Source organism: Phalangium opilio, unplaced genomic scaffold (assembly GCF_054372755.1).
Source record: "Phalangium opilio isolate 3A_F unplaced genomic scaffold, DU_Popi_V2 ptg000054l_1, whole genome shotgun sequence".
Taxonomy (NCBI): domain Eukaryota; kingdom Metazoa; phylum Arthropoda; class Arachnida; order Opiliones; family Phalangiidae; genus Phalangium; species Phalangium opilio.
The window spans coordinates 6,315,910-6,342,707 of NW_028324173.1; the positions used below are offsets into that span (position 1 = coordinate 6,315,910).

At 34.4% G+C, this 26,798-nt stretch overlaps 1 protein-coding gene across 1 annotated transcript; it reads left to right on the plus strand.

The window, feature by feature from the left end:
- The first annotated feature begins 4,295 nt into the window (after nucleotides 1–4,295).
- Nucleotides 4,296–7,402, plus strand: LOC149672204 (speckle-type POZ protein-like). The gene is made up of 2 exons (XM_089840510.1): nucleotides 4,296–4,431; nucleotides 6,244–7,402. The coding sequence occupies exon 2, from the start codon at nucleotides 6,801–6,803 to the stop codon at nucleotides 7,200–7,202; it is 402 nt and encodes a 133-aa protein (XP_089696636.1). The 5' UTR covers nucleotides 4,296–4,431; nucleotides 6,244–6,800; the 3' UTR covers nucleotides 7,203–7,402.
- The last annotated feature ends 19,396 nt before the right edge of the window (nucleotides 7,403–26,798 follow it).

A 26,798-nucleotide genomic window follows, 5' to 3' on the forward strand; every position in this document is an offset into this window, starting at 1 on the left:
TCCTTGAACACGTAACCAAAAAATTAAATTATCTTATTGGCTCACTAAAACTACGTATTGGTGACGTTGCTGACAAGGAGGGCCAAAAATACGTAATTCCTGTTTACCTCTGTCGCTATGACTACGACCCCTCTTGCGTTGTACAGATAAGCGTCTTCACAGGGGTTCAAAATGGAGCCGTCTAAAAGCGAGGGTCCGGAAATTATTCGGGAATGGTTTTTAAAAGCAACTAAGAAGGTAGTTAGTGAATTTGGTGCCGGTGTTTTGGATTTGGAGTACATCTGTAAGGGTGAAAAGTGTTCGCTAATTCTTTCTTGAGCCAATCATGTCTACTATCATCATGATTTTGTAAACGAATTTGATGAAGTTAACCAAGGTTTAGTGAATGACCAGGAGTTTTGTGAGCTTAGTGTTTGGTTAAAACCTGTTCGTGTTGTAATATCTACGAAGATTTTTTGATTTCATTACTTAATTCTAACTCACTTTTAATTTTCTTGGGTCTTCTCCGTTTTTTGTCAGTTGCAAGCCCTATGTCTTGTTTAACTTCCATTTTTAAACTATGTTCTTTCAAAAATTACAATCCGAGCCCATTCCAACTTGGCAGACGAAGGGGCAGACGACGTTTATTTGACCCGGATATGCATACAACGAAATAACGAAAATAAGACCCGCCTCTTCTTTCATATTCCTCCGTCACGGGTAAGGGGGTCGTAGACTTGGACGCGCATCCAAATAACCCTGTTACCCTTCCGTCTTGAAAAAATAAATCTATCCCTCATATATTCAATACCATTTTTTATCTTATCGCTCCCGACCTAAGAAGGGGAAACAATTTTCACCCCCTTGTGTACAGTCATAGTATAAAGGCTTTCTCTTAGTAAACTCCTGGAATTACTTTCTGTAGTTAATAAGAATCACTGTAACTTAATAAACATTGCCATTTACTAAATATTTAGGATTGCATGTTTACGTATAATTAACCAAGATTTGGGTTTAATTAAGCGAAAAAGCGGTTTTTCATTTCCATATACTATTATTTTTGAGAGAAATAAAGGTAAAACCACGATAAGATAACGTTTATTCATATTTGTCGACGTTGATATTGTATAGTCGCGTCAGATGCAATTTCACATTGAACTTCAACGGTTTGTAAAAAAAGTGCAATAGTTTGCTGTGAATAATTACGCTCGCATTCTATAGTTCAGGAAATTGAATTTTAAATCTTCTTGTCTTGAGTTTTAAGAGTAAGTTTTAATTATGTCCGTGGAAGTAAATCCAGCAGAAAGAGTTTTCAAGATACGAAAACAAACGTTTCGGGATAAGAAAAGATCTGTGAATAGTACATGGGTCGTGATGATTAAAGCGTATGATGAACAAGGAGAAGAAGATCACATCTGGGAAATTACTTGTTCGGTAAAAAGGGATGGTGACAAATATTTTTTGAATTTGAGAAGTGGCATTCAAAATAAAAATATTAAATACGAAAGATGTTATTGCAAATTTAACGTTTACTCTAACGACAACCGGAAGTTAACGATCCGCAAAGAAACCACAAGAAAACCAAATTTCGGAGATTTCGACTTTACCGATGTATACTGTCTTGGTATTAATCATGGTTACCCAGAGACCATGGGTTACCGAAGGACCGTGGATTACTCGAGTTCTATCGACATCTCCTTCACCATTGCTTCGTGCGACGAAAATAAAAGCAAACCATTCGAACCTAAGGATATGCTCGACCAAGCTATCCTAACTGACATGGTGATCAAAACTAAAGATCAAAAATTCCCTTGCCACAAAGTAATCTTGGCAGCGGAATCTGAATATTTCCGGACCATAATTCAGTCGGACATGAAAGAAAAACGGACGAGCGTGGTCGAGTGGACTGATGTATTTGAAGCCAGCGTGGTCAAAGATCTATTGCACTTTATCTACACCGGTCAAACACCACCCAATATTGAGCAAAATAAATTCAAATTACTGGAAGCCGCCCATCTTTGTCAATTATCCAAGCTGAAAGAGATGTGCGCCAGAAGAATTGGGCAAGATATAGATGTGGCCAACGCTGGTCGTGTACTTGAAACCTCGGAGATTTACCAATTGAATCATTTGAAGACTGTTGCTTTGAAATTCGTGGCTGCTAATAATCAAGTATTAGAGACGGCTGCTTACCAAGAAATTGATGTCAATATCAAGTTGAGAATTCTAAGCAGTTTTTTTAAACAAAATTTAAAGAATATTTTAAACTAGTATATTATTCACTAAGACTGCAGTGTCTTTGTTATTTAGTTTCTTATCTTTAGACATTGCTTGTACACAGACAGTGCTAAAAATAAACATATTCTGGAATGATAAAGGATTGTGTTGTCCAAAGTCGGTCTTTTTTGTCCTTGGGTTAGTGTAATAGTGAGACTCGGAAATGATTTTCATTAATTTCAACATTGATTGGAAAAACTCAAACGTCAGGTTAACATTAAATTAAGAGTTATTTTATCTGCCGTAAAATATTTACCAACTTCTCTAAGATCACGCTAGGGAGCAGGTCCGATTGATACACAGTATGATAAGTGATATTTTAGAGATATTATTGAAAGTCTTTAAGTGTATATTCAACAATAAATATTTATAATCTTTGCTTTATGTCCACACTAAGCCTTTACACTGCATAAGGTGTGATGGCTAGCCCATATGCTACAGCTAACAGACAGCACCCTACACTAACTATTACCTTAACCTCGGTAAGTATAGACAGGGACTGATGTAATTTTAGAAGCAGGAACGGAGAACGGTTAGTATTTACTTCAGTCCGATTCATGGCCTATCGGTAGACTATCTTCGAGTTCACGTTAGAGTACAGCATTTTTCGACATTTAGCAAAAACGGCCATAAGAAAACCGGTTTTTTGAAAAACTGGTTTTTGTCCAGTTTTTTTGGATCGGTTAAACCGGCCGTTTGAAATAATCGGTTGTCTGAAAACCGGGTTTTTTTCCGGAAGTTGACATCCCTATTTTGTATTGACAATTACTACAATTCAAGCAACTACTAAATGTAAAAAACCCAATAAAACCCGATGGGCGGGCATTTTTAAATAAACCTGGTCTTTTCGTTCTCAGAAAAATGTTAAGGTTATTTGTTCTATTAATTCCTGGTTCTATAATTTTGAAGAGATGCAATTCCTGTTGTGACAATTATTATTGTTATATTCATTTTACTTGTTACCAGAAGTCCATTAAATTAGCCTAGGAAGTGAACAATTACAATGGCTGGTATAGCGTACGTCTCTGCTGGGATAAAAACTCCTTCTAGCTCCATGGATAGGGGGTTAAATTTTTCCCCCTTTCCTAACACAGTTAGAATTCTCGAGCTCCTCTCTAGGAAATCTTTCTTGACGTGAGCGGGGCCTGACTTCTTCAGCCCATGAACCCTGGATCTCTAAAGGGTAGATTGTTTGCTTTATAAAAAATTAAAAAAAGGAACGGCCACGGTTGTTAAAGGGAGGGTGAAGTAGAAAATCAAGTGGTTTTTTTTATCGATTCTTCTACTAATTATAAAAAGGCAGGGGGTTACGCGATTGGTAGGACGTCCTTATTTAAAATTATCCTTTAAATCTTAACCGAATTTGAATTTTAAAATCATTCGGAAGTATTTCCTGAATGTTTGTCTATACAGACTGGTCTTGTAATTAGTAGAAGAATCGATGAAAAATCACTTGATTTTCTACTTCACCCTCCCTTTAAATATTTTTTTTCAATAGGTTTATGAAGAGTCATAAAAAACTGAATGACCTTGACTGTTCCAAAATTCACACCCCCATCCCTTCTCCTATGCTAAAGAGGGCTCGGTTTTACAGTGGAAGGGGGCGTTTTCGGCCAATAGTTTTTTTTTCTCTCGATAGGGCAAATTTTGGCGTACGAGTCGCACTTAAACCGGAGATCTAAGAAAAATTACCGCGAGGTGGCGAATGTGTCGCCCTTCTTCAGTATTGCTACACAAGAGAGGGGAGTTCCAAACCCCGCTTTTGGTTACTTCCCAGGCTAATTTAATGGACTTCTGCTTTAAGATATTTGGTGATTCTATCAAAGTTCTTAGGTGTCCTTGAATTTATAAAGTACATTCACCTTGCCTTCTTAGTAAAACGAAAAGACTCTCAGCACAGCCGGGCAAGATGCGATTGACCAGTAAATAAGCCCTTAGGGGGTCCGAGATGTAGTTGGAGGGTAAAAGGAGACCTCAAAAGAAAACTTTCGCGAAAAGAGGACCTCTAGTCAGTCGAATTTTAGCGGTCTAGAGAGAAACACAAAATAGAACTCTCGATTTGTAAATTTGTCCACATAATAAATCCTTGTTCTTGTTTCTTTTTCTGTGTTAAATATAATCCACCAGAAACAGTTAGATATTACTTGTCGAAATATCACATCTGTCATCAAAGAGGTAGGCTATAAGCCTTTATCTACCTTCTTCATTTGTTTGTTTATGGGGGTGGGGTTGGGTGTTCGACGTCTTACTAGAGGGGTTAGGATACAAGACAAACACCTACCTCTTTTCACTTATGATTCATCCTCGCAAACGCTAGACTAGATGTTAGAATGCAGTCAGTTGTGGAGAGTTAAGGACTTTTAGCGGGAAAGAGGGGCTTATAAAATTTCTGAATCAAAAGTGACCGCGTTTGAGGGTATGTGTCAATTGAAAGTCAAAATAGATTCTAATCCAATTTATAATATTCAATCTTATTCATAAATTTTCACAAACTTTATAGGGGTTAAAAATAGGTAATTAAACAAAAAATTAAACTTACATCTAAGGGTTCACGGTTTATAATTTTTAACCTCTATGGAATGTCTCCTCAATTGGAGTATTTCCTACAGCCTTTAAAGTTTAGATTTAAATTTAAGGGTATTTATAGTTAGGTTAAAATTTTATAGTTATACACTAAAATAATAATGTTCAGAAATAGAAAAATTAAGATTTTAAAATTGTATCAGATTCTCTCTGAAAAATAAGGATTCAATACGAATAAAAATAATGGTTTCGATTGAGAAATTACTCCGTACTTCTAAGGATTTCTTAATGATGAGCCGACAGGGTTTTGTTAAGTAGTTCAGGCATCGACTGAGGGTGGGACAGGATGTACTTCGTATTTATAACTTTCAGTTTCTCGCAAGGACCTCTGGGATAATAACGTTTAATGATTGACTGTGGTTTGGCGAATGGTAGACTATATTCATGACGTAGCCGGGCGGATTCATGTTCATCAGCGAATAGGCAAAATATTTAAATCCGGGACCAAATACGGATTGGTCAGTTTAAAGGTTAAAAAAAAGTGTTCTAGAAGTTTCTCGGGCCAGGTACCAGGATAGGTCTTGTTGCTTGGGGTCTAAATAAGCGTGGCATTTCTCTGGGTTCTTGGAAAATACATTAGTTGCCAGGTTATTTCAATTTGCACTGTGGATATTGGGGTATACCATTTACAAAAGGAGGCCTGGCTTTAGACTCACAGACTCAGGTGGTGAGTCAGGCCTCCTTGTGTAACACCTGAAGCCTGGCCTCCCTGTGTAACACCTGAAGCCTGGCCTCCCTGTGTAACACCTGAAGCCTGGCCTCCCTGTGTAACACCTGAATCCTGGCCTTCTTGTGTAACACCTGAAGCCTGGCCTCCCTGTGTAACACCTGAATCCTGGCCTCCCTGTGTAACACCTGAATCCTGGCCTTCTTGTGTAACACCTGAAGCCTGGCCTCCCTGTGTAACACCTGAAGCCTGGCCTCCCTGTGTAACACCTGAAGCCTGGCCTCCCTGTGTAACACCTGAAGCCTGGCCTTCTTGTGTAACACCTGAAGCCAGGCCTTCTTGTGTAACACCTGAAGCCTGGCCTCCCTGTGTAACACCTGAAGCCTGGCCTCCCTGTGTAAATGGTATGGATCCTGCGAGTGTGTAAACAATGTATATATAACGAGTACGGAACCGAATTATTGACTATGAGACAATCGTTGATGAATTCATTTCACTCGTTTTAAGTTTAGTTTTAGTTTTGGTTTGGTTTTAGCCGCCACTACTGGGACTCCCTTCGAAAGAACGTGAAACATTCTACATGTATCCATCTGTTGAATGGTCTCTATTTGTTTATTTGTTTGTTTGTTTTTTCCTTCAAAATTGTACTGTTTGATATTGAATTTCATCTCTACAAAGATGAAACTAACTTGTATGGTTCAGAAAATATTTTTATTTAATATTATAATATTATTTAGGTATTAAGAAAAAAAATATGTCCGTGGAACTAAAATCAGCTGAAAGAGTTTTCAAGATACGTAAGCAAAAGTTTCGAAAGACATTCCACACAGCCTCGGAAAATAAAAAATGGATTGAAAAGATTAAAGTGTATGATCAAAAAGGCGAAGAAGATCACCACTGGGAATTTACTTGTTGTACAAGAGAGTATCATAGTTCTTATACGTTGAATATGAGTGGTTGTAATCAACATGGAAATATTAAATACGAAAGATGTTTTTTCAAATTAAACGTCTACAACAACAAAGAGAAATTAACGATCCGCAAGGGATTACTTTCACAACCAAATTTCCAAAGATTTGACTTCCCCAATGTATACTTCCTTGGTCACGAGCGTCAAATTATCGACATCTCCTTCACCATTGCTTCGTGCGACGAAAATAAACGCAAACCAATTGACCCACAAAAGGCGATGCTGGACCAAGCAATCCTAACAGACATGGTGATCAAAACAAAGGAACAAGAATTCCCTTGTCACAAAGTAATCATAGCCGCGGAGTCTGAATAATTCCGGGCGATGTTTCAATCGGACATGAAAGAACAACGTACGAGCGTCGTCGAGTGGACTGATGTGTTTGAAGCCAGCGTGGTCAAAGATCTATTGCACTTTATCTACACCGGACAAACACCACCCCATACTAAGCAAAATAAATTTCAGCTACTGGAAGCCGCCCATCTTTGCCAGTTGCCCAAGTTGAAAGACATGTGTGTCAACAGAATTGGGCAAGATATTGATGTGGATAACGCTGGTCGTGTACTTAGTACCTCAGAGATGTACGAATTGGATGATTTAAAAACAGTTGGGTTTAAGTTCATGGTTGTTAATCAACAAAAAGTATTCAAGACAGTCGAGTACCAAGAAATTGATGACAATATCAAGTCGAGATTGCTAAACAGTGTTTTTGAAGTATTGAAATAACATTTAAAAATTATGTAGTGCTAGTATATTTTGCACTAAAACTGTCGTAGAAACGATAATACTAATTTTCTTATCTTCACTAAAAAAATGTTCTTTAAACTTCAAACATTGAGGGTTTGAATGTGTGAAGTATAAACATAACTGACTATATCTTTGTACACACTTTCTTGATAAAATAAAAAGGAGAAGTTGATAAATAATTGAGTGAGTTTGTACTAATGTAGAAATAGCTTCAAAAACTGATTAGTGTAAGCATAGGTGTAAGAAAGTAGCTTAAACCTCTGGTATCATCCTCTCATTCTCATATATGCTTCATTGAGCAACGTCGTCTGCTTATTCGTTGGCTTCACCCACAAACTTATATCGCGGCTTTCATTAATTCATTCGAAAATGGCGCCAAAGGGTTGGGATCATAATAGTACCTGCATCGTACCATACTTAACAGGCGTACTGAAAATTTGTGTGAATAGCCCCTCGACGCGCTAAATTTAACTGTGCTAATGTGATTACCCGCAATCCTAACTTTTTTTTTTTTTTTTTATTAGGTTTCAATGTAAATTGGGTCCCTTAAGGGTCCGCGACAAGGATGCGATTAGTCAGGTTTCAGTATGTGACTAATCAGGGAAGGAAATGAGGTTTACTTGGGAGGTGACGGAAGGGGTGTGGGGGTCAAGTCACCTCCGGCGGACACGGGGCAGTCGGCACCTATAGGGGAGGATCGCCGACATGTGTCGTATTCCCTCAAACTTTGCCGCCCAGTAGCTTGGCTTACAGGAGTGCGCCACACTCCCGGCACAATCCTAACTTCTGTTGTAATTGTAATAGAGCGACACAAACGTGGGTGAGTAGTCCCACGATGCGCAGACTTTAACTGTGCTAAAACGATTACACGTAAGATACGACTAACCCTTAAGAAACATACAGGAAATCGGAGTGATTAGCCCCATTATGCGCTATCTTTAACTGTGGCTGCCAATTACGAACAGGTATTGGAGACGGCCACCTACCAAATAATTGGCGACAAGACAAAGTCGCAATTGCTTACGAGTGTTTTTAAAGTATTTGGACAAAAATAAACAAGAATAGTGCCATAATATATACTATATATCGCGGTTTCATGTCTGTAAAAAAATTCTAAAACGTCGAATTCCAAACATTTCCTTGTATGTAATATTAAAATTATGCATTTTTAATTAAAATGCCTTTTACTATCTTTCTGCTTCGAAACACAATAAGCTGACTGCTGAAAAATAAGTGTTTATCATTGGTTTACGAGGACCTCACCTCTCTCTCCCAGATCAGAATTTCCCCAAGAAGACATTTACTATAAGATGACACAGGAATACATAGATTTACTACTTGGAATCCTTAAGAGGCCATTTTATGGGCCTGGGTGTCTGACTGAAAGTGGAGGCGGTGTAGAAACCGTCACCGTTGACGTCATGCATAATTTATTTGTCGCCGGGAGTGTGGCGCACTCCTGTAAGCCAAGCTTCTGGGCGGCAAAGTTTGAGGGAATACGTCACATGTCGGCGACCCTACCCTATAGGTGCCGGCTGTCCCGTGTCCGCCGGAGGTGACTTACCCCAATTCCACCTTCCGTCACCTCTCAAGTAAACCTCAATCCTTCCCTGCTTCTACACATACGACCTAGCGGCCCCCGTCAGTGCTGGGCCGCGTAGGGTCTCCCGCTCAATTCTTCCTGGTGCTAAAGGCCTAACGGCTAAGCACTAGTGTTAGTAGGTGGTAAAAAAATTATTTGTCGTATTTTGCGACCTGCGCCTCGACTCCCGCGACCTATGCGCGGTGAACCCAAATGTAAACATGATGCGTCGTCTGAACAAGTAGACCAAGGATTACGTTTCTAAAAAAAAGGCGAGACTTGCTTTTCGTTAAAAACTCGATATTACTATTCTCAAAGTGTGGAGTAAAAATTTAATTCCTTCCACTCTTTACCAAAGTTTTACAAAAACAAAACATCAGTATCCCTATGCAAAGGCTTAGGGTTTAAGGGGAGGTAACGTCATCTTTTCTCGAAATTATTATAGCATTCGTGTTCAATACTGAATTTCGAGCTACACTAACTTCTAAATCGTCGACTTTATTTATTTATTTATTTATTTATACAATACAATTGCCCACAGAGCCAGCTGAGTGGCTAAAGCGTGAGCAGCGATAATAACATGGGTTTCCTATGAGAGATAACAGAATATATACAGTATATACATTTTTAAAGAGAACATTTAAGTTAAGATACAATTGGAATGGAGGGACCTGCTATAGGGGGAGGCAAGTATGGCGAAACAAACGATCAAGAAACTAAGCTAAGGTAAGGTAAAGACTTAGTTACAGTTAGAGAAATTTCCGCCTCAAAAACGTCGTTAACGTCAAACTGTTCCAAGTTCTCACACTTTCCGACCATTTCGGAGCCGAAACTGATGCAGACGACAGCTTAAAAGGTCATGATCTCGATCTGTCCCACCAAGAAGGAATTTACTATAAGAAGGCCTACAAAGGCGTCCGGTAGGCGCGTGATTGTCGACAAAACCCCCTCATGGGTGGGGGAGGCTGGAAACCATGGCGGGACTTAATATTTTATCTTATACTCTATATTTTCTACCATCTATCTCTTTTACCTTTTCGTTAAGCCTTGGTTTGGTTTTTGGAACTCACGACATCATAAGTATATTACACTTGATTCGATTTAGAAACAATTAAAGAACGATTTTCACGTAGAGACACGTATTCTAATTCTATTAAGTTAGGTTCAAAACCTTTAACTAACTTGTTAATGACAATTAAAAACCATTTCCTAACCGTTTCAGCACCGCTGGCAGCCTCCATTTTCTGTTTACTTTGCTCGAGGTTTTTTTTTTCTCTATTCGGATTTCGGAATACGTCAATCGTGTCTGTATAACCTATCCCCACGGGATCCAATAGAAAAGCGCAGAGCAATGACGGACATGAAAGGTGTGGGGCTTACTTGTCCTTCAACACCGGCAGAGAATAGGAGGGCATTATATGGAAAGGACCCCCTTCTGCGACCCCCCCTGCGACCCCCATTTCTATTTCAGGGAAACCCCCCCCTCCTCCCCCTCCCCCATTGTCGTACTTGAGGGAAACGGAACATTTTCTGCGACCCCCATTTCATCCCCTATTGCTACTATAGGGAAAATATATTTCAGAGGTGAAAATCTTTTTCGGTTTATAGGGAAAGATATTTTTTCATCGCTAGATGGGGGTATGGTCAACCTTATTTGAGGGAAAAAAGGATTTCCTTCGAGTCGAGCCTCTTTAAGCTTAGATTTTTTCTTTTCGGATCTTACTTAAAAGGGTATGTTGTAGTAGGAAACAAGATGACCAAGACCCAAATATTAGTTTTTAAAAATTTTCATGAAAATTTTCAGATATGAATAAAGTTTCAAAAATTTATTACCGCAAATTAATAACTAATGGTATAAGAGAGATGATAATAGTGTGAAAAAAGTACCAATACAACTGAAATAATATTTAAATGTTACAAATATTTACTACTGAAACAATAGGCATAATATAAACAACACATAACGTAAAAAAAGACATTTAATAAGATTTTTTTAAAATTTATGCAATCCTTTAAAATATAAGTTTTTCCAAAACTCTTTAAGCTTATATTTCTTTTTTACGGGTCTTATTTAAAAAGGTATATTGTAGTTGAAAAACAAGATGATCAAGACCCTAATATTAGTTTTCAAAAACATTTATTATCATAAAATTTACATATCTTTTTCCAATTTAGTTTTAAAATGTTTTTGTTGGGAAATTATTTAGCTATAAAGATTAAATGGTTTTAAAGTACACACGTAATTTTTCTTTCCTAAGGTTTCTTTAAATTTAAGAATGATTTGCGTAGGAACGATTTCCTTCGAGTCGCGAGAGTACTCTTTGAGCTTAGATTTGTTCTTTAAGGATCTTATTCAAAAGTGTAGTTTGTAGTTGAAAAACAAGATTTCCTAAGACCCTAATATTAGTTCTAAAAAATTATCAGACCTGAATAAAGTTTAAAAGCTTTATTACCACAAATCAAAACCTATAAGATTTAAGAAAACTGATAATAATATGAAAAAATACCAATACAACGGAAATAATATTTAAATGTTACAAATATACACAATAAGCATAATATAATCAACACATAACATAAAAAAGACATTTAAAAAGACTTTTTGGAAAGACACTATTTCCATCGAGTCGAGAGGGGTCCTCTTAAAGCTTAGATTTGTTCTTTTTGGATCTTATTTAAAAGTATATGTTGTAGTAGGAAAACAAGATGACCAGGACCCTAATATTAACTTAAAAAAAAATATTTTCATAAGATTTACGAATCTTTTTCCAATTTAGTTTTAAAATATTTTTGTTGGGAAATTATTACGCTATAAAGATTAAATGGTTTTAAAGTACACGTACAATTTTTATTTTCTAGGTTTTCTTTAAATTTATGAATGATTTCCGTAGGACTAATATAATTCATAATATAATTTAATAATTCATCGAAGTTTTCGTAGAATGATTTGAGAATACGTATGTACGGTTCGTCTTTGAATAAATATTTGTTAAGTTTGAAAAGAATATCGTATACAGTTTCAACCATATATTGAATAGATGAAGTATTAGACTTTAAAAGTTCTAAATGTTTCGTTATTTTAAGTATTTGTCTGTTTAAAGTTAGGACTTCTTTCGGGAATATTTTAAAATTAAAATCTTCGACGTCTTGAAAAGTAAAAATTAAACCGTCAAAAGACGCGTGAATTTTAATATAACTCTGATCTGTCTTATCCTCTAAAATGGAAAATTCTTTAGTGTTTTTACCAGGATTCGAAGTTACTAACTGATATATATCAGACCATTTTTCCATAAAATGTTTCCAGGTTTCGAGGTTTCGAGAGGTAGAGAAAATCCTTTAAGATGAGTTTTTCTTCTAAGAAAAATTTCAATTTCCATATCATAGACGAGACCGAATGTAAGATAAAGCGTTTTACTAAGATGAAATTTAGTGTTAAGTTTCTTAAGACGTCCTTCCATCTTCCTTCTTTTAATAAAGGTAGATTCTGAATTATCGATAGGTCTTTTGTTAGAAATTTCGGAAGTAATTTTGGTGAGATGTTTTTCGTTTAGCGTCAAAATAATAAATGTCGATTCGACGGTGAGTTTGCGGTCCTGAATACTGAACCCCTCTTATATTCGAAGTTCCTTTTCTAGACCAGTAGTGAAGTAGAGTATTTTTGTTAGCAATATATCTATCACTTGGTCTTTCTTGAAACATGGAAAAATAGAGTATTTTTGGTTAATAAAATTTTACTTTATCAATGATAGGCACCCTCCCGCCCCCAAGATTAAGTACTTTATAGACTTTTAACGCTGTACACCCCTTTGATTTCAATTTGATGCCATGTTGACAATAAATAATTATCGGTCGTCTTTTACTGTAAATTCGTTTATTTTTTTGACACGTAGAGAAGAATATTATTTTTGGTTACTAATATTTCACTAGGCAATGATAGGAAACATATTATTTATGTCCAAAATCTCAGTTTCAGTAACTAGATGGAGTAATTCTTGACAATATTTTTACAATTCTTTTAGAATCTTATTTTAGAAGTTAGGTTGTAGTTGAAAACAAGGTGGTCAAGACCCAAATATTAAATTGAATAAAATTTTTTTTAAATTCAAAGATACTCAGATCTGTCACCAAAAACTTTCTATATCTATATTTCAGTAAAATCGTAACTTTAAAAAAACGAAATTTTATATTCATAAAAGGTCTTCTGATAAATGTATATAAAAGAACAGTGCTTATGGACATAAAACTAATCAAGGGAAATAACTTATTTAGGTATTCTTTAAGAAACCAATTGTAGACCACATGTCGAATGAAAAAATGAACGAGATCCTAATAATATATTTCCTAGATATTTGATAACTATTACGTAGTCTCACGAATTTTATATTATGGTAAATATCGTAGTTGAAAACAAAGTGGTCTAGACCCGAAATATTAGAATTAAGAGAAACGTATTTGAAAAAAATATTTTTACACTTCAGTTTTAAATTTTTCTTGGTAACTTAATTTATAAAGATAAAAAGGCTTTAAGTAGAAGTAGAATTTTTCTTTGCTAAAGTATCCTTAAATTTTTGAATTATTCACGCATGTCTAATATAATTCATAAGATAGTGTATTATGTCATTGGCATGATACTAGATTACGTACGAATGGCTCATCTTGCAAATAGATATTTCTTAATCTTAAAAAAATTTTCAAATATAGGTACAGTCATTCATTGAATAGTTAAGGTATTAGTATAAACAAATTTTAGATTTTTCATTATTTTTGTTATTTGTCTACTTAAAGTTTTACTTCTTTAAGAGGTACTCTAAAAATTCAAAATCATTGGTTTCTCGAAAATTAAAGATTATTTCGTCGATAGATACGCAATGTTTATATTAATAAAATATAAACGGTACACAAGAATAGTCATAACTTTAAAAAGAAAATAAGACATAAAAAGTTCTAAATTTTAAATTTAAAAATTAAGGCTAATTTTAGTTTACCAATTCGTTTTATCTCTTCCGTTAAATATTTCTATGCACGGAGAAAGATAGACAAATCAAAAGTACTACAATATTTGTCTCTTTCAAAGAAGGAATTTTTACAAAAAAATTAATGAATTTTGGAAGTTCATGTATGGGAAATAGTTTTGGAACGTATGCTAACTTCAAAATTTTCTATAACGACATTATCAACTATAAGGCATGAAAACCGTAAAAGATAAAGACGCCGCGAAGACTTCAATAGTTGTCTCTCTCGAAAATTAAGAACTTTCATGTGTGTTTCAAAAACATTCTTGGGAGAAAGAATGGAATTCAATTGAACGTAAGGGTTTTCATATCTTTAAGCAGTTAAAAACCAATCTTGGAAATTTATAATACATTTTAAAATACCTCTTTGACATACTATCATTGCAACTGTTCAATTCGTAAAACATTTTGCTAAAATAATTTTTCCCTATTATATTATAATTGGGAAAAGAGATATTTAATTTGATATATTTCTATAGACACGACACTTTTTCGAGCAATATTTCCTGCAAATATGATTATATAGTTGATATACTAAACGATTTCACGCGTAGTTCGTGGTATCGCGAGGCCGTTTTAAGTCAATTCAAACCTACAGAACATATTCTTATAGTAAAAAATTATTTTAAATTACCATTAAGGAATGAACTAGAGGTATTTATTAAGGGCTAATGAAATAGACGATCCAATTTTATAAATTTATGAGATATATGGCTTATGACGATGAAAAAGATCACCCTTAATAGACGTAATTAATATAGTATTTCACTGTCGGAGATTGCTAGTGAATTAGATGCACGGGGAATATTCGGGCACTAGAAAATGATTTAAATAAATGCTGTAGGAAAAATTGTCAAGGGCTTAACTTAAAAAATAAAAAAGGCGAAAATAATGACTCAAATTTGTTATGAATTCGGAGTTTGAGCGAACAAGGATTGTGTCAATAGTTAATTTTATTGTTTAATATAACAGTAACAATTTCGAAGAAACTAGACCTAGTTTATTTCTGATGAATGAAAAAAGTCATTATAGCTTTGTAATTAGCATGTTTTGATCACAAAACCTTTTGTTTAAAAATATAAAAATCACCTTGGGTTTCTCTTTAATATAATTCATAACTTAATCTTCATTAATGAAAGTCTCTCTTCGAAAAATTAACTTGATCAACTAAAATAAATTTGTAACATATACTTTTAAAAAGCTTTAAAAATTGCGAAAGTACACAATGACGTTTATTTTTCGTAACACTATAACTTTTTAGAAATAAAATTGTTATTCAGTTATACCATATATTTAAAATGGGCCTTAAAAACCGCTACATTTATTTTAAATTTATATCAAAGTTAATCGAAGTCGATTAAGTACCACACTATAAAAATAGTTACTTTTCTTCAAATCAGTTAAAAGATGTTCCCTAATTTCTGTTGTATAGTTTTTGGAGGTGAGCTATAACAATATTCCAGGTCTTCTAGATAAAATCTATAATTCAAACATTGTCATTCCATTTGCCCCACTAAATATACTTACAGTGTTACATTTCGCTATGTTAAATTGTCAATAAGAAATAAATTATCCTTAATTATTTCCTTTTCCTATTGTTATATATTAAAAAAGTTTTGATAAATTGAAAAATATTACATAACGTACCACAATTTTATTTATCCCAAACATACACGCGTCCGTTTCGTGGCGCGGTATCAATCGCGAACGCGTCCCTGCCGCGACGCGGTATAAATCGCGAACGCGTCCGTGCCGCGACGCGGTATAAATCACGAACGCGTTCCTGCCGCGACGCGGTATAAATCGCGAACGCGTCCTTGCCGCGACGCGGTATAAATCGCGAATCGCCAGCCCATCGGCGGCGGGAAAGAAAGTTGACGATTTCAAGGTCATTTTTATTACTTTATATATGATTAACACTTAAAATCTCGGATCCTATGTATTTCAATTGTTTTATATTAAGGTTTTCATCAACGGGTCTTCCAAAGTTTAGTTCTTATAGACCTAGTTGCATTTAGCAAGTTAAGGGTATAAATATAGTTTTAATAGCCATGAGCACTTCCTTCATATATCAAGTAAATAGATTTACAAGAACAAAAACCTCTTATAATATACAAATATTCACTAAATATGCATTTCAGTATTTTTTTAATAACTAGTCAGCTAGTTTGCTTCTAATTTAATTTTGTCCAACCGCAAAGTCAAGAATTTAGGATAGAACAAAAGCTTTATTGAGAGTATGATCCCAATTACGTTTTAAAAAAAGTGTTGTAATCTCTCGATTAATAAATATTTCGAAGGAGTAACTGAATGACACATTATATTATTCATTACATTTTTTTTCATCCGAAATAAGAAGAGATATTTGATTGTGAATAAAAGTATGAGAAATAGATCGTTATTTACTTCTAATGCCATTTTTATTCGTAAGATAAATTAAGGGCTATTTTCCTCTTAATTCACGCAAAACATTCTAATTCCACATACGTAACATCATTATTAACGTAAAAAATGTTTCACTATATCAATTATCTTTTTATAAATGCTCTACCTAATAAACAAAACTTTCGGCGATATTTTTTTTATCAACTTTACGAATTCGTAATACGGAACGATTTCCCGTATAATCAGTATAATTTCAAGCCAGCTTGGAAAAAAATCATTACCAAGGTCCATTTTAATAATAATTACGATATTTTAAATTGAAAACATTGATTTTATAACCTAATAGTCATTTTATTATTCAACTGAGTAAACCTATCATGAATACCGACATGGGCTGGTTAAACAACTCCTTGGTTACAAACAAGAATGACTTTAAAATACGTTTTCCATTTCAAATTTAATTTACTAAATGCGCCCTAACCGTAAGAAAATATATTGAACACGTTGGAACCTAAAATTTTTAATTGGCAAAACTAAGCTCTTAACTTTCGAGGCTCGAAGTGGAGACTGTAGTGATCAAAATAATCAAAGCATAAGAAAATATTCAGATACCTAGCCAGCAAAGTCATGGATGTATATACGTTAAAATAAGGCAAGCCTACCCTTTATTTTGTAAGCCATTGTGTCCGATCTAATACGTAAAGTAAGCAGTTGACGTGATTTATTTTGGTAGTATGGTTCGTTTCTCCACATATAACTGCACATGAATTTAAAGAAATCTGAAATAGTTTATCACGGTAAATGTATTAAATCACCTTTTCTTTTTTCAGGAAACTCTTTATTTTGTATAAATATGGTAGTATCTAAACATAAGGGTTTTTAATATTTATGGATTTTTACTTTAGAACCGTTTGAAAAGCCGATAATTTTTAGACTGTTTTCTGAGTATAATGCTTAATTGGTTTTAAAATTTTCTTCTATAGAGTTATAATTTTGCGTAGAAATTCGATTTGAAGAAACACTCTTTGAAAAATATTAATTTGGAATTACCAAAAACATTTTAGTGTCTCTTAAATCAATAAGATATAATTTTACTTTTAATTTAGAGCTTTGATGATTATTATTAACTAAAATTATATAATATTTTAGGTATGTACAGTACCTCGTTCTTATTTACCAAAACTGTACAACAGTTTTACATAGAGTTAATGAAAAGTTTGTAAACATTTTTTATTCTTAAATTACTTCTTCTTAAGTAATTGTTGTAAATATAATTTTTTCCTTATTCTCTAATTTTCTTAATATCTTTTCTTTGAAGAACTTTAGCAGTATTTTTCCAAATATGTTACGATCGCAAAATGATCCATTTATATGTTTGGGATAAATAAAATTGTGGTACGTTATGAAATATTTTTCAATTTATCAAAACTATTTTAATATATAACAATAGGAAAAGGAAATAATTAAGGATAATTTATTTCTTATTGACAATTTAACATAGCGAAATGTAACACTGTAAGTATATTTAGTGGGGCAAATGGAATGACAATGTTTGAATTATAGATTTTATCTAGAAGACCTGGAATATTGTTATAGCTCACCTCCAAAAACTATACAACAGAAATTAGGGAACATCTTTTAACTGATTTGAAGAAAAGTAACTATTTTTATAGTGTGGTACTTAATCGACTTCGATTAACTTTGATATAAATTTAAAATAAATGTAGCGGTTTTTAAGGCCCATTTTAAATATATGGTATAACTGAATAACAATTTTATTTCTAAAAAGTTATAGTGTTACGAAAAATAAACGTCATTGTGTACTTTCGCAATTTTTAAAGCTTTTTAAAAGTATATGTTACAAATTTATTTTAGTTGATCAAGTTAATTTTTCGAAGAGAGACTTTCATTAATGAAGATTAAGTTATGAATTATATTAAAGAGAAACCCAAGGTGATTTTTATATTTTTAAACAAAAGGTTTTGTGATCAAAACATGCTAATTACAAAGCTATAATGACTTTTTTCATTCATCAGAAATAAACTAGGTCTAGTTTCTTCGAAATTGTTACTGTTATATTAAACAATAAAATTAACTATTGACACAATCCTTGTTCGCTCAAACTCCGAATTCATAACAAATTTGAGTCATTATTTTCGCCTTTTTTATTTTTTAAGTTAAGCCCTTGACAATTTTTCCTACAGCATTTATTTAAATCATTTTCTAGTGCCCGAATATTCCCCGTGCATCTAATTCACTAGCAATCTCCGACAGTGAAATACTATATTAATTACGTCTATTAAGGGTGATCTTTTTCATCGTCATAAGCCATATATCTCATAAATTTATAAAATTGGATCGTCTATTTCATTAGCCCTTAATAAATACCTCTAGTTCATTCCTTAATGGTAATTTAAAATAATTTTTTACTATAAGAATATGTTCTGTAGGTTTGAATTGACTTAAAACGGCCTCGCGATACCACGAACTACGCGTGAAATCGTTTAGTATATCAACTATATAATCATATTTGCAGGAAATATTGCTCGAAAAAGTGTCGTGTCTATAGAAATATATCAAATTAAATATCTCTTTTCCCAATTATAATATAATAGGGAAAAATTATTTTAGCAAAATGTTTTACGAATTGAACAGTTGCAATGATAGTATGTCAAAGAGGTATTTTAAAATGTATTATAAATTTCCAAGATTGGTTTTTAACTGCTTAAAGATATGAAAACCCTTACGTTCAATTGAATTCCATTCTTTCTCCCAAGAATGTTTTTGAAACACACATGAAAGTTCTTAATTTTCGAGAGAGACAACTATTGAAGTCTTCGCGGCGTCTTTATCTTTTACGGTTTTCATGCCTTATAGTTGATAATGTCGTTATAGAAAATTTTGAAGTTAGCATACGTTCCAAAACTATTTCCCATACATGAACTTCCAAAATTCATTAATTTTTTTGTAAAAATTCCTTCTTTGAAAGAGACAAATATTGTAGTACTTTTGATTTGTCTATCTTTCTCCGTGCATAGAAATATTTAACGGAAGAGATAAAACGAATTGGTAAACTAAAATTAGCCTTAATTTTTAAATTTAAAATTTAGAACTTTTTATGTCTTATTTTCTTTTTAAAGTTATGACTATTCTTGTGTACCGTTTATATTTTATTAATATAAACATTGCGTATCTATCGACGAAATAATCTTTAATTTTCGAGAAACCAATGATTTTGAATTTTTAGAGTACCTCTTAAAGAAGTAAAACTTTAAGTAGACAAATAACAAAAATAATGAAAAATCTAAAATTTGTTTATACTAATACCTTAACTATTCAATGAATGACTGTACCTATATTTGAAAATTTTTTTAAGATTAAGAAATATCTATTTGCAAGATGAGCCATTCGTACGTAATCTAGTATCATGCCAATGACATAATACACTATCTTATGAATTATATTAGACATGCGTGAATAATTCAAAAATTTAAGGATACTTTAGCAAAGAAAAATTCTACTTCTACTTAAAGCCTTTTTATCTTTATAAATTAAGTTACCAAGAAAAATTTAAAACTGAAGTGTAAAAATATTTTTTTCAAATACGTTTCTCTTAATTCTAATATTTCGGGTCTAGACCACTTTGTTTTCAACTACGATATTTACCATAATATAAAATTCGTGAGACTACGTAATAGTTATCAAATATCTAGGAAATATATTATTAGGATCTCGTTCATTTTTTCATTCGACATGTGGTCTACAATTGGTTTCTTAAAGAATACCTAAATAAGTTATTTCCCTTGATTAGTTTTATGTCCATAAGCACTGTTCTTTTATATACATTTATCAGAAGACCTTTTATGAATATAAAATTTCGTTTTTTTAAAGTTACGATTTTACTGAAATATAGATATAGAAAGTTTTTGGTGACAGATCTGAGTATCTTTGAATTTAAAAAAAATTTTATTCAATTTAATATTTGGGTCTTGACCACCTTGTTTTCAACTACAACCTAACTTCTAAAATAAGATTCTAAAAGAATTGTAAAAATATTGTCAAGAATTACTCCATCTAGTTACTGAAACTGAGATTTTGGACATAAATAATATGTTTCCTATCATTGCCTAGTGAAATATTAGTAACCAAAAATAATATTCTTCTCTACGTGTCAAAAAAATAAACGAATTTACAGTAAAAGACGACCGATAATTATTTATTGTCAACATGGCATCAAATTGAAATCAAAGGGGTGTACAGCGTTAAAAGTCTATAAAGTACTTAATCTTGGGGGCGGGAGGGTGCCTATCATTGATAAAGTAAAATTTTATTAACCAAAAATACTCTATTTTTCCATGTTTCAAGAAAGACCAAGTGATAGATATATTGCTAACAAAAATACTCTACTTCACTACTGGTCTAGAAAAGGAACTTCGAATATAAGAGGGGTTCAGTATTCAGGACCGCAAACTCACCGTCGAATCGACATTTATTATTTTGACGCTAAACGAAAAACATCTCACCAAAATTACTTCCGAAATTTCTAACAAAAGACCTATCGATAATTCAGAATCTACCTTTATTAAAAGAAGGAAGATGGAAGGACGTCTTAAGAAACTTAACACTAAATTTCATCTTAGTAAAACGCTTTATCTTACATTCGGTCTCGTCTATGATATGGAAATTGAAATTTTTCTTAGAAGAAAAACTCATCTTAAAGGATTTTCTCTACCTCTCGAAACCTCGAAACCTGGAAACATTTTATGGAAAAATGGTCTGATATATATCAGTTAGTAACTTCGAATCCTGGTAAAAACACTAAAGAATTTTCCATTTTAGAGGATAAGACAGATCAGAGTTATATTAAAATTCACGCGTCTTTTGACGGTTTAATTTTTACTTTTCAAGACGTCGAAGATTTTAATTTTAAAATATTCCCGAAAGAAGTCCTAACTTTAAACAGACAAATACTTAAAATAACGAAACATTTAGAACTTTTAAAGTCTAATACTTCATCTATTCAATATATGGTTGAAACTGTATACGATATTCTTTTCAAACTTAACAAATATTTATTCAAAGACGAACCGTACATACGTATTCTCGAATCATTCTACGAAAAATTCGATGAATTATTAAATTATATTATGAATTATATTACGCCTACGGAAATCATTCATAAATTTAAAGAAAACCTAGAAAATAAAAATTGTACGTGTACTTTAAATCAGACGGGGGTTAAAATGGTCGAATGAGGTATGAATTCTTACCTTATGAGGTACATGTATGAATCCGGTGTTGTTTGATAGATCTGGTCGTGCTAAATAACAGAATATAAAATCTGACTGGAAAATACGCGGCTAAGGTTTAAACTGACGGCCTGATTCTTGCGTCAGACTATGACAACTTCGTGCCTCATAAATCGGCGGAAATCACACAGCTGACGGTAGAAATTTTAACTTACGCCGGCGTCTGGCTGTAGACCGTTCACACTACGACTGAATTTGGAGTTTGGCGGTAGTTTTTTTTTTGGTTCACGTGACAGATTTGAGTGACTTTCAAAACATCTACTTCGCACTCTGAATTGGTATCTTTGTCCCATTGTCGCTTAGATCGTACAAGAAGGGATATTTTCTAACCTCCTCGATAAAGTCTTCCTTATTAACTTCTAATCTCTTTTTCCTTCCATTAGTTTCATTTTTATTTCTTGGTGGCATGTTTCCGATAAGCCTTGGTCAAAATAATGGTTGGCTATCAATCGATCTCGCGTATGCGTGCGTTCTTGAAATTTATGTCGTAGTCAGTGGGTTAATTTCATTGCCTGAGACACCGGCGTAACGTCGAACACGACCAAAAAATACAACACAACTTACTCCCGGCCGAGCTGAAATTCCGTCGGACTCGGCGTAATGATTTTTCGGTCGAACCCCTTTCTGCCGGGTTTCCGTCGTGTTTTCCGTCGAGTGGGAATCTAGCTTAAATGTAGCAGGGGTTATATTGTAAAAGCAGCCCCACTGATGTCAAGTATATTAAACTTAACTTGTTTGAGCGAGTTGCCTCTGATTCTAACGAGGAAATGTGGTAAAATATTTGGGACTCTGATAAATGAGATGAACTTAAATCGGCATCGTTTCTAAATAAAGCTATTTCAATTCGGGGGGTAAGGAGAGTTTTTGAAGCAAACGAAAGTACAAAAATACTATTACGATCTTAAACCCTAGAAAGCGGCCAATAAAAGTACAGCATGATTTTCACTTGGCGTAAATCACGACTCTTCGCCCGACGTCAAGCGACAACCGAATAAAAACATGGTTACGCTGGACAGAAATTACGTTGAGTGTGGCGATATTAGCTTTCTATTTTTTCGGTCGCGTTCAACGTTAACGCTCTGCGCGAGTCAATCAGCAATAAGCTTGAGTCTTGACGTCATTTTCAACCACACGTGTTCGGAAAAAGACGTCCGCGGTCCGAAATGTTTTTATTTATTTCGTTCCTAATCGAGTCGGTTACTAGTACAAATCCCAGAGAATGCCGAAGTTCAATGCTGAAAGTTTTATTGAAGAGGTTAGTAACCATCCATATATTTATGATATTAGACACAAAGATTACAGAAAAGAAAGAAAATAGATGGGCCGCAATTGGTGTAATGTTCAGTTTATCTGGTAAGCCTTGGTTTCATTATTTGCGGGAACCACGCTAAGTGAAAACGTTATAACGCTGGGCGACAACGTGAAAAACAAATCTGACGTTTGACGTCCAGCTGCAAAGTCGATTTTTTCGGTCAAGTGAAAACCATGCTACGCCACGCAAGGCGACTGTGAGAGTAAATTTGGTGTGACTGGCTGCTGCTAGAACGGAACTGACTCTAACTAACTGCTGTCGGACCTTTTACCCAGGACTCCTTTGGTTTATTTCGGAAATGCCTATTAACTGAATGGTGACCTAGTTTCTAACTCTTTAGAAGAAACACCAGAAAATAAACCTCATGACTATGACGATAAAACCGTAAATATTCATTATCAGACTGATTCGGGTGATGAACCAGATGACGTTTAAAACGTAACATTTTTGTATCTCTCTTTGCATTAAATAATACGTGAACGTTAGAAGGATTCATTGAATGAGTTTGAAATAAAATGGACCTGTGTAGAGCTATATCAGTTGAAGGGGGAAACGTCACAGTTGGGCCTGCCAATAAACGGAGCCGGTTTTCACCCTCCCTCCGTGCGGCCGTGGTAGAACTATGCTTAAGTTTGCGCACAATAAGGCACCTGTGCGCAGCGTGCGGGGACTGGCGAAACCCTGCCTCAAAAACTCTCCTTACCCCCCGAATTGAAATAGCTCTATTATTAAATGATGCCGATTAAAGTTCATCTCTATATCACAGTTCCAAATATTTTACCACATTACCTCCTCAGAATCAGAGGCAACTCGCTCAAACAAGTTAAGTTTAACATACTTGACATTAGTGGGGCTGCTTTTACAATATAACACCTGCTGACTTTAAGCAAGATTTCCACTCGACGGAAAACACGACGAAAACCAGGCAGTAAGGGGTTCGACCAAAAAATCTTTAGGCCGAGCCCGACGGAATTTCCGCTCGGCCGGGCGTAAGTTGTTTTCTATTTTTCGGTAGTGTTCGGTGTTACGCCGGTGTCTCAGGCAATGATATTATCCCACAGACTGCGTCATAAATTTCAAGAGCGCACGCATACGCTATATAGATTGATAGCCGCCATGTTTTTTTTGTCGGAAACATGCCACGAAGGAAGAAAAATTCAACTAATGGAAGTAAATAGAGGTAAGATGTTAATAAGGAAGTCTTTATTGAGGAGGTTAGATAATATCTCTTGTACGATCTAAGCGACAATGGGACGGAGATACCAATTCAGAGTGCGAAATAAATGTTATGGAAACCACTCTTACCTGTCACGTGACCCAAAAATATATCTTTCAAACTCAAAATTCAGTCGTAGTGTGAACGGTCTTTCGCCGGACGACGGCGTAAGCTAAAAATTCTACCGTATGCTGCGTGATTTGCGCCGGTTTTTTTTTCGGTCGAGTGGGAATCTAGCTTTATGAGGCACGAAGCTTTCATAGCCTGACGCAAGAATCAGGCCGTCAGATGAAACCTTAGCCGCGTATTTTCAAGTCAGATTTTATATTCTGTTACTTAACACGACCAGATCTATCAAACAACACCAGATTCATACATATACCTCATGAGGTAAGAATTCATACCTCATTCGACCATTTTAACCTCCGTCTGATTTATTGATGGCCCCCTTTGATGACGTCAGATTTCATATATTTGGAATCCCCATTTCCAGCTCTATCATTTGCCACCTTTTTTATTCATGTACCTCATGAGGTAAGAAATCATACCTCATTAGGGTCAAACATGACCCCGCCCCTCTCAAATGCCCCAGCTGTGACGCGTAAGACGGCCAGATCTATTAATGAGCATCAAAACTAAACACATTCCAATAGTCAGACCTTTTGTACTTTATGAGGTAAGATCCAGGCCACTGGCTCTTGGTCTATTAAATTTAAAGAAACCTTAGGAAAGAAAAATTACGCGTGTACTTTAAAACCATTTAATCTTTATAGCTAAATAATTTCCCAACAAAAACATTTTAAAACTAAATTGGAAAAAGATATGTAAATTTTATGATAATAAATTTTTTTGAAAACTAATATTAGGGTCTTGATCATCTTGTTTTTCAACTACAATATACCTTTTTAAATAAGACCCGTAAAAAAGAAATATAAGCTTAAAGAGTTTTGGAAAAACTTATATTTTAAAGGATTGCATAAATTTAAAAAAAATCTTATTAAATGTCTTTTTTTACGTTATGTGTTGTTTATATTATGCCTATTGTATCAGTAGTAAATATTTGTAACATTTAAATATTATTTCAGTTGTATTGGTACTTTTTACCTCTCCGTGTGACGTAGTCCAGGAGAGGTTCTGTAACGGCCGTGTCTGTCTGTGTGTCTGTCTGTCTGTGTGTGTGTCTGTCTGTCCGTTGTTACACCCACGTGACCGCGTTCGCAGTTTGCGTATCGGAGCAAACGTGTTCGCCATTTCCGAACTGCTTTCACAGTCACGGAAATGGCTCCTCTACTTGAGTTCTCACACCACCAATCTTCTGGTCTTTGTCCACACCACACGGACACTAGTCTGTTCTTACTGGCTGCTAATCACCACCATCTTCTGGTCTTCGTCCATTCCACGTGGACACCAGTCTGTACATACTGGCTTCTAATCACCACCATCTTCTGTTCTTTGTCAATCCCAAATTGACACCTGTCTGCACTTACACTGCCTTCTAACACCACCATCCACTGGTCTTCCGTCTATTCCACATAGACACCAATCTGTATCATTGGCTTCTACTCCATTATCATCGTTTGGTTTTAGGATATACGCGGCGATCAGCTAGGGTTACGAGAAACGTCTAGCCTCCCTAAGGTAGGATCGCTACCAAAGGTTTTCGCATTTGCGGTTTTTCCTTACTATTATAATGGAAACGAATCGTATATATACCCCAAAATTTGAAGAAAGCGGGAAGAGGGGTACCCTTCACTTTAAACGTCAATATTAGCAAAGTTTGAGAAGATAATAAGTATAACTTTATTTTAAACGATTTAACTATTATTAATGTTAATTATTGAAGATTAAAGTAATTAAAAATAATTATATTTATTTAAATATTAAAGATAAACCTCTCGTGCAAAGAGAGAGATTATCATTGCCTCCTATATCTACCAAGGCCCGTGCATGCGATATATTTCCTTCATTGCCTCCTATATCTATCAAGGCCCGTGCATTGTGATATATTTCATTCATTGCATAAACATAAGCGAGATTGTTTTGGGAAAAAAATACTGCTTCCACTAATGGGTTTATACTCCTTGTTACTGTTGTATAGAGTAATCATGATAAAAGCTTAAAAAATTACGAGAGGACAGACCTTTTTTATCCTCATTCAAAAATATGTTTTGGTGCTAAGACTGCTTTAAAAAATCCAAACGGTTAGGCATTGGTAAAAAAGACAAATGATATTTTTCAAATCTTATGAGATAACGCCCACCTAGTTGAAAATTGCCGTTTTTTATCCGCGGGAGCCATTCTTAATGAGAATTTCGATGCTATTAGGTTGTCAATTAAACTACCGGTATATTATTGTTGTTGGAAATTGGATATTAAGTCAAATTAAGTGGTTGTAAAGAGCCAGCAGGTTTTTGCCGCTTCTTTTTGTGAGTATTTGATTTTTATATGTAAAATGGAGGAAGATAATGTTGAGAATAAGGATGAAATGCGGAAGCGCAAAGCGCGGGAAAGGATGAGGGCAAAAAGGTCGACGTTTTCATTGGATACTTAAGGTTATATAATCTTCTCGACACGGAGAGGTAATATTTTGGTTTTCCCGACTTGTTTCACACTATTATCATCTCTCTTATACCATTAGTTATTAATTTGCGGTAATAAATTTTTGAAACTTTATTCATATCTGAAAATTTTCATGAAAATTTTTAAAAACTAATATTTGGGTCTTGGTCATCTTGTTTCCTACTACAACATACCCTTTT

Excerpts from the sequence above, each read along its gene's own strand:
- LOC149672204 (XM_089840510.1), top strand. The coding sequence starts at position 6,801 with ATGTTTCAATCGGACATGAAAGAACAACGTACGAGCGTCGTCGAGTGG.